Source organism: Oncorhynchus mykiss, chromosome 26 (genome assembly GCF_013265735.2).
Source record: "Oncorhynchus mykiss isolate Arlee chromosome 26, USDA_OmykA_1.1, whole genome shotgun sequence".
NCBI classification, from domain to species: domain Eukaryota; kingdom Metazoa; phylum Chordata; class Actinopteri; order Salmoniformes; family Salmonidae; genus Oncorhynchus; species Oncorhynchus mykiss.
In genome coordinates, this window is record NC_048590.1 from 17,084,256 (window position 1) to 17,093,388 (window position 9,133).

Genomic DNA, 9,133 nt, shown 5'->3' on the forward strand with positions numbered 1-9,133 from the left:
TGTACAACCTTCAATGTTATGTCATAATTACGGAAAATTCTGACAAATTAGTTCACAACGAGCCAGGCGGCCCAAACTGTTGCATACACCCTGACTCCGCGTGCAATGAACGCAAGAGAAGTGACACAATTTCACCTGGGCTAATATTGCCTGCTAACCTGGATTTCTTTGAGCTAAATATGCAGGTTTAAAAATATATACTTCTGAGTATTGGTTTTAAGAAAGGCATTGATGTTTATGGTTAGGTACAGTTGTGCAACGATTGTGCTTGTTTCGCAAATGCACTATTGTTAAATCATCCCCCGTTTGGCGAAGTTGGCTGTCTTTGTTACGAAGAAATAGTCTTCACACAGTTCGCAAAGAGCCAGGCAGCCCAAACTGCTGCATATACCCTGACTCTGTTGCAAGAAAAGTGACACAATTTCCCTAGTTAAAATAAATTAATGTTAGCAGGCAATATTAACTAAATATGCAAGTTTAAAAATATATACTTGTGTATTGATTTTAAGAAAAGCATTGATGTTTATGGTTAGGTACACGTTGGAGCAATGACAGTCCTTTTTCGAGAATGCGCACCGCATCGATTATATGCAACGCAGGACACGCTAGGTAAACTAGTAATATCCTCAACCATGTGTAGTTAACTAGTGATTATGATTGATTGATTGATTGTTTTTTATAAGATAAGTTTAATGCTAGCTAGCAACTTACCTTGGCTTCTTAGAGCATTCGCGTAACAGGCAGGCTCCTCGTGGAGTGCAATGTAAGGCAGGTGGTTAAAGTATTGGACTAGTTAACCGTAAGGTTGCAAGATTGAATCCCCGAGCTGACAAGGTAAAAATCTGTCGTTCTGCCCCTGAACAAGGCAGTTAACCCACCGTTCCTAGGCCGTCATTGAAAATAAGAATGTGTTCTTAACTGACTTGCCTAGTTAAATAAAGGTGTAAAAAAAATATATTAAAAAAAATACCGGTTTCCGATTGTTATGAAAACTTGAAATAGGCCCTAATTAATCGGCCATTCCGATTAATCGGTCGACCTCTAGTCTAGACACGTAAAAGTCGCTTTGTGGTCTGATTGTGTTCAGATCTGGCTGACCACTTCAGGAGGTGGTCTGGGATGCATTGTTTGCGGATTTCTCTTCAGTCTGGACTGGATCAGGCTACCGAAAGCTAATGCAGTGGGCGACGTCATCAGCCCTCCTCCTCCCACAAATCGCCAGAAAACTTGAGTTTTGGGACCGAAAGGCACCTTTCATTATAACGTTGGAGGAAATACATTCCTAGAGTGTGAGGAACATGCTTACTGGTCTCAAATGCTAGCCAGCTAGCTAATATTTAGAACAACTATTATGCTTACCCATTTGAAATCCCTTTAGCGTTGTTTGCTAGCTTGCTGGCGAGCTACAGAAGTTAGCTGGTTAGTTGGCTATAGTAGTTAGCTACTGTCATCAGTTGTTGTTGTGTTATTATCATATTTTGCCTATTCCAACATTTGTAGAATGCATACAGCAAATTGAATATAGCGTGGGAAAAGGGAATCCAGACACACTGTGGACACGGTAGAAACATTTAAAATGTAGGTGTAGATAGATGCATGACGCATTCAGAATTCCCTGTTCAGAACTCTATGATCAGAACACTAAAGCTGCATGAACTGTCAAGTCTAGAAACGGCACAGAAACAGCACAATGCTCAGGGACCATTGAATTATTCTAGGTCAGAGCCATATACAGAAATGGACTGGCCATATGGTAGTTCTGGCAAATCCCAGATGGGCTTCATCTTTAGCAGTGTGCCTGTCTAAATTGGGTTTTTTTTGCACAGAATGGTCATTATTTGGCCAATTATGGGAGCCTCTCAAGGGAAGAAAAGGGCATGGTGTCAGGGCCTCAAGGAAGAAAATAGGCTGGCCGATTTCTGGTCCCAGTCCATCCCTAGCCATATACAGTATATATATCTTTATATATTGGCTCTGGTCTAGGTAACTGGGGAGCAACAGAGCTTAACACATCAGTTGAGCCTCTGACACATTAATGCCACTTGTTACATATAAGGCATTAGAATCATCATTAGAATCATTCAAATCAATCAATCAAGCAGCCAGTCAGTCACTCACTCAATCATGACTTCACGTGTCTCATTGGGGTCATTTACACGTATATATACAAAAGTATGTGGACACCCCTTCAAATTAGTGGATTCAGCTATTTCAGCCATGCAATCTCCATACTACATACTACTACATTGGTAGTAGAATGGCCTTACTGAAGAGCTCAGTGACTTTCAAAGTGGGACCGTCATAGGAGGCCACCTTTCCAACAAGCAGAATGCTAAATGTCCCAATGCATAGTGCCAACTGTAAAGTTTGGTGGATGAGGAATAATGGTCTGGGGCTGCTTTTCATGATTCGGCCCCTTAGTTCCAGTGGAGTGAAATTTTCACGCTACAGTATACAATACAACATTCTAGATTATTCTGTGGTTCCAACTTTGCGGGAACAGTTTGGGGAAGGCCCTTTCCTGTTTCAGCACGACAATGCCTCGATGCACAAAGCAAGGTCCATACAGAAATGGTTTTTCAAGATCAGTGCGGAAGAACTTGACTGGCCTGCACAGAGCCCTGACCTCAACCCCATCTAACACCTTTGGGATGAATTGGAACGAAGACTGCGAGCCAAGCCTAATCGTCCAACATCAGTGCCTGACCTCACTAATGTTCTTGTGGCTGAATGGAAGCAAGTCCCATCAGCCTTCCCAGAAGAGTGGAGGGACCAACTCCATATTAATGCCCATGATTTTGAAATGACATGTTCGACGAGTAGGTGTCCACATACTTTTGATCATGTAGTGTATCTCATTCAACTTTGTAAAACGCAACCCAAACTTCTAACATTCATCAGCATATTCATTATCCAATATAAAGTGTGCTTTCAACATCAAACGGAATCTGACTTTTTAAAATCTCCAGCATCGTCAAATTAGCTCATTCAAATCTCTCAGGGCTCTGCAAGATGCATTGATTGTCTATGTGTATGCCGAGAAGAGATCAACATCCGACGAGCTTCTCCTTCTCCTCCTTCCTCCGTCTCTATGGATTAAAATTACAAATTTGTATGTCTCTGTGCATGTATATTCTGCCCCTACATTCATCACTTAGGAGCACACTTGTAGAGGTCTACCAACTAAAGCTGAAATTCCATCATGTCAAACTAGACACAACTGCAATGAGAGGAGAGCAAGTTTCATAATGTGCAGCTGTCTTTAAACCATATTTAAGACTCTCTAACAACCTTGGCTTTTGTTTCACAAAGAACCCAGGACTGGGAGTAGTGCTCAGGCACTAGTTTGAAAGAGGAATGATTTTATCAATGGTTTAATTAATCATTAAAACCTCCCTCCGCTCTGCACGTCGCCTCATCTCTCAATTTCTCTCGCCTCTCCTCTTCCTCCCCTCATCCTACTATTCCCCTCAATGCATTATTCTGCGCACACACACACACACACTCTCTCTCTCTCTCTCTCAAGACACTGCAACATTCTGGGCAGCCCAGTTCCTTCTTTAGCCGGCTCAGACTTAACTTGCTCCCCTTCCAGCAAGCAGGAGACAAGACCTACCGCAATCCCAGTAAGCGATGCCTACACAATTCAAAGGCATTTTTAGCCAGTGAATGTCACCACCAAAGACATATGTCTTACAGTTTGACAAGGAGAATAGTTCAACAGAGGAACCTTTATTTTGCCTACAGTCTACTGCCTTAGAACATCATGCTCCGCACACGGGCATCTCCCGCCAGAACCCAGGCTGCCTCAACCTATTTCGTAGGACTGACCGGAGCTAAAGATGAACGTTAGTATCTTCTATGATTAGCCATTGTGCATTCACCCTCCCCCTTTCTTTCAGAATCACTGAAGGTGAAGGAAGAAGAATATACCCTTCTTACTTTCGACTTACCTAGTGTTGAGGCTCAAAGCTGGACAAAGAAGCAGGAGGCAAATAGCTCGGATTAATTTCATAGCTTTGTCTTGCACTCGCACTCCGATTCGCTCTCTCCCTCTCGATTGCTTTCCTTCCCCTTTCTCTCTCTCTCTCTCTCTCTCTCTCTCTCTCTCTCTCGCTTTCTCACTCACTGGCTCGATCGCTTGCCTGCGCGCACTCACGCACGCACACACAGGCAAAGAGAGAGACAGACAGATGCAACCCAGTGGCTCTAACAGAGCAAGGGAGGATCTCTGGCTTTAAATAACACAGTGACACAGACAGACTTATTAATGAGGAAATTAATGGGGGTGGTAAGAGGGGAAGAAACAGACTGGAAAGATGAGAGCAGCTCCCACTGAGTATAGCAGGGACGTAGGCATGGGTGGGCCTGGGTGGACACAGGCCCACCCACTAGGGAGCCTGTCCTTGCCAGGCCCATCCAATTTGATTTAGCAAAATAAAATAAAAATACTATTATTATTAAAAAATTCAAAGCAAAAAATGTATACTCCTCAGTATTTCTGGCTACACAGACTTCAGTTCAATGTCTATTTTTGATTTACATTTGGCTGAGTTCACTAACGTGAATTCAACGTGAAATCAACAAAAAAAATATCACCATGACATTTGATTTCGTTTAAAAATAGGTTGAACGGGGGATCAAGTGACCCTTGAACGAGATCGCCGCGTGAACTAAGAGCTCCGCACAAGTAGTTTCCAATTCCTAATCTTACCTGAAATTCAAGTTTAAACTCCTTTAGCTTTAGTAAAAAAGTCATGGCGGCTACAAAAGGCGACACTACAGGTGACATTTTTACCCGGACTCGAGTATTAGCGACGGAAAAAGCCTCCAAGAAGAAGCTAGCTTCAGAAAAAGCTAGCGCTATTAGCCAGGTGCAAGAGGACCCGTTCCCCCCCCGAAGGCCCAACGAATGCCACTCTGTCGAAGACATCCTTTCTGAGTTGAGATCCCAATGTACAGAACTCAACATTAAATTAGATGCCATTAACGCTCAGCTCAGTGCGATAGGGGGCAAGGTGACAATCCTGGAAAACGCTTTGCCTGACATCAACAACAAGATAACCATAAACGCGGGGAGCCTGGACGAGGCAGAGGGGTGAATCCTATCCATGGAAAACTTATTGATAGATGCCATGGAAACAATAGCATATGCTAAAAAGTAAATAGAGCATCTGGAAGAGAAAACAGAGGACCTGGAAAACAGAGGGCGAAGGAATAATTGTGTTCTATTAAATCTGGGCGAAAAAGAGGGAAACATGCCACTGATCCGCTACCGGCAAGACAAACTTCCCGAGTGGCTCCACCTGTCCACCGACAGGCCCATAGAACTCGAGAGAGCTCACCGAGCACTGAGGCCCCCACCAGCAGCCAGACAACCACCAAGCCCAATCACCATACGTTTCCTAAGATTCACCGACAAGGAACGAGTCCTACATGCGGCGAAAATCAACACCATCACAGTGGGAAACGCCAAACTCACTTTACACCAGGACCTGTCAGCTGGAATACGCCGAAAGCGCCGAGAGATTGACGAGGTGAAGAAATACTCCATTGACCGAGGCATCTTCAGGGAATTCAAATACCCAAATGATCTCAGGATTCTTCACCAAGGAGCCCTGCGACACTTCCATACTCCCGAAGAGGCAAAAAGGTTTTTTGAAAGACAATCCTGGTCAATGAGAAACGGACCAATGACTAAATGTGATTAATGCTATTACTAAAGGCGGTAAGACGATAGCCGATATCCAAAGACCCACCCTCCCCGCTAAATGTTATTATAGCCGTCCAATCTATATTTATTTTCCTTTAGCTTAGAGGGATAGGCTCTATAGCCTAACCTAGGCCTACTCATGTTTCAGCCTACTTTTATTTCCCCTTTTTATTTGCTATTATTACTTGTGGTTCTCTATGTCCCTTGGGGAGGTATATTTAGGCTGGGCTATTGATTTTATTTTCTCCCTCTTTTAATGTGGTCTGGACGGTGGCTACGTTGTCATTTACTCAATGCGGGGCGGAGAGGATGAGGCATTTCTTTGGTGGGGAGGGGGAGACGTTGTGAGTTGCTAACTGTTCCCGTTTTGTTTTTGTTTTTTTCAGAACACAGAATTGAGACTGAGTGGGGGGGGGGGGGGGGGGGTAATAGATCCAACGGGGATGTGTCGAGTTGTTTGGGAACTCGGCTGATTGTTATTTTATGTACACCATTTATTTTTTCCTTTTATGTGAACGCAGCTGTAACTATTATCCACTTTTACCCAGAGATGACTTGCACTAAGGTTTGATTACTGTTCGATGACGACGACTAGCACCTTAAATCTATTGACATGGAACTGCCATGGTCTAGGTCATGCAATAAAACTGAAAAAGATACTATGTGCTCTAAAAAAGGAAAAGCAGACATCGCGCTATTACAAGAGACACTATGATGCCGAACATGCCAAACTCCGCAGAGCTTGGGTGGGACAGGTGTATTTCTCATCTTTCGAATCAAACAGTAGAGGTACAGCCATACTTATCCATAAGAATGTTCCATTCATAATTGACAAAAGCATATCTGATCCACAGGGGAGATTTATTTTGATAACTGGGTCACTGTATGGTCAACCAATTACTATCTTAAATATATACGCCCCTAACACAGATACTCCTGCTTTCATGTCAAAAATGATAACCCTGTTCAATGAGCATTGTGTTTCCTTTGGCGTGGTGGCGGGAGATTTTAATTGTACCCTTAACCCAACCCTAGACAAATCATCTCAAGTCCCCACCACAAATCCTAGATCTGCAAAGATGTTGAACTCTCTTACTAAAGAGATGGGACTGATAGATATCTGGAGAGAGACTAATAGCTCATCTATGGACTATACATACTACTCTAATGTCCATAACACCTACTCCCGTATAGATTACATATTTATCCCAAAGAGTTTCATAAATTCAGCCACATGTACAATCGGACCAATAGCACTTTCAGATCACGCCTTTGTCCACCTCCGCTTTGACCTCTGCAAAAACATCCCGAGGTCAAAGAGCTGGAAATTCAACACCTCCATGCTATCAAACGAAGCATTCCATACATTGGTAACTACATGGATAGACAACTACACACAAGACAACAAAGATTCTCCTGTTTCTCCAGCCACAATGTGGGACGCTGCTAAAGCCACACTAAGAGGTAATCTATTTGCATATGCTTCCTCTAAGAAAAAAGCAAAGGAAGCACACAGGCTAGATCTCGAGAGGGAGCTGGAACGCTGGGAAAAAGTACATAAATAATCCCCAGACAGCACCTCCTGGAGTCAACTGAAAGCAGCCAAAGCCAAACTGAATTTGGACTACACTCGGGAGATTAAAAAAAAAGTTTTCTTTACTAAGCAGAAATACCATGAGTATAGCAATAGGCCTAGTAGATTGCTTGCTTACCAATTGAAAAAAGAGCATGGCTATCCAAACAGCAGAGGACGAGGTCACATATGACCCAAAAAAGATCAATTTAACTTTTCATGATTTTTACTGCAAACTATATGCCTCTGAGAGAAAACACACGGAGGCAGAACTCCACTCTTTCCTAGAGGGAACCTCGCTACCTAAACTATCAGAGACCGACCAAGAAGATTTCAACTCCCCCTTCATTCCTGAGGAGATCCTGGAGGCAATTACCTCCATGCCACCTAATAAGTCCCCAGGCGCAGATGGATTCCCCAGAGAGTTCTACAAAGCTTTTTGGACCCAGCTCAGCCCTATCTTCATGCCAATGCTGGAGGATTTTTGCAAAAACAGAGTTCTCCCAGACTCAATGCACACAGCTCGCATTACAGTGTTGCTCAAAAAAGACAAGGACCCTCTATCCTGCTCGTCCTTCCGGCCCATAAGCTTGTTGGATTTCGACTACAAAATAATTCCCAAATTGCTCGCCAAAAGACTAAACACTCTTCTTCCCAAAATAATAAAAGTGGACCAAACTGGATTTATTAGTGACAGATACTCTTCTGATAACATTCTATTTTCAGTCTTAGAAAAGTTCAATATGGGCCCAAATTGTATTAAATGGATCAAATCACTCTCATCCAAATGCCATGGTGACTGCTAACGGACTGAACTCTGACAGATTCCCTCTGGAACGGGGCACAAGACAAGGGTGCTCGCTGTCCCCTCTGCTCTACTTGTTGGGGGCAGAGCCTCTGGCAGAGTTGATAAGGAGCAATCCAAGTATTATGGGTGTCTCTGCAGGCGGCCTGCAGCACAAGATTTCGCTTTACGCTGATGATGTCTTGCTCTACATATCCAACCCTGAGAAATCCCTCCCATTTTAGACACAATTGTTCAGTATGGCAAGTTTTCAGGGTATAATATCAATTTTAACAAATCCACTGTCTGCCCTCTCAATATTACACTCACCAGCTCTATGATGACACGATGTCCTTTCCAATGGAAGACACAGGGGTTTCAATACCTCGGGATCTTCATAACACCAGATCTGAATAACCTTTTCAAGGAAAATTATCTTCCACTCCTGGATCGAATCAAGAACGATCTCCAAACCTGGATCTCCCTCCCAATTAGCTTAGAAGGAAGAATTAATGTCATCCGTATGAACATCCTCCATAGACTGAACTATTTATTTCAGATGCTCCCATACTATCTCCCAGTTTCCTTTTTCAAAACAACTAACCAAAGCATCACCAAATTTATATGGGGCAATAAACACCTAGGATCAAGTTCTCCACTCTATCGAAACCTGAATCTAAGGGTGGTCTTGCCCTTCCCCCTTCAATTGTACTACTGGTCTGCCCAAATCCGCAACATGCTAACATGGATCACAAACAGGCAAGAGTCAACGTGGATTCAAGCTCAATTATATTCATTAATAACTTTAGTGAAGTGGGCAACATAGCCAAAACCTTTGTGATTTACAGCACCCTACTAGCGTGGAGGGACTATAAGAAATACCAGGGCATTTCCTCTTAAATACGTTCTCACTTGCCTATAATAGGCAACCCAGACTTGTCAAGAGCTCTGCAGTGAATTCAATGTGCCAAGATCCCATTTTATTTTTTAAATATCTTCAAATTAGACATGTTATTTCCTCATTTACTTCCAAGAGGTTTAGAACTCAGTTGAATGAAGTTGA

At 43.0% G+C, this 9,133-nt stretch overlaps 1 protein-coding gene across 3 annotated transcripts in view; it reads right to left on the minus strand.

Annotated features, from left to right (window-relative positions):
* LOC110506306 (leucine zipper protein 2) overlaps positions 1-4,115 on the minus strand; it is a 163,130-nt gene extending 159,015 nt beyond the window's left edge. Inside the window, exon 1 of one of the 3 annotated variants that reach the window (XM_036963551.1) lies at positions 3,954-4,115. In XM_036963551.1, the coding sequence (XP_036819446.1) occupies positions 3,954-4,015 (62 nt within the window). In that variant the 5' untranslated portion in view covers positions 4,016-4,115. The remainder of the gene's footprint in view (positions 1-3,953) is intronic. The other 2 variants (XM_021585797.2, XM_021585796.2) reach the window with 2 other exon arrangements.
* Between the last annotated feature and the right edge of the window lie 5,018 nt (positions 4,116-9,133).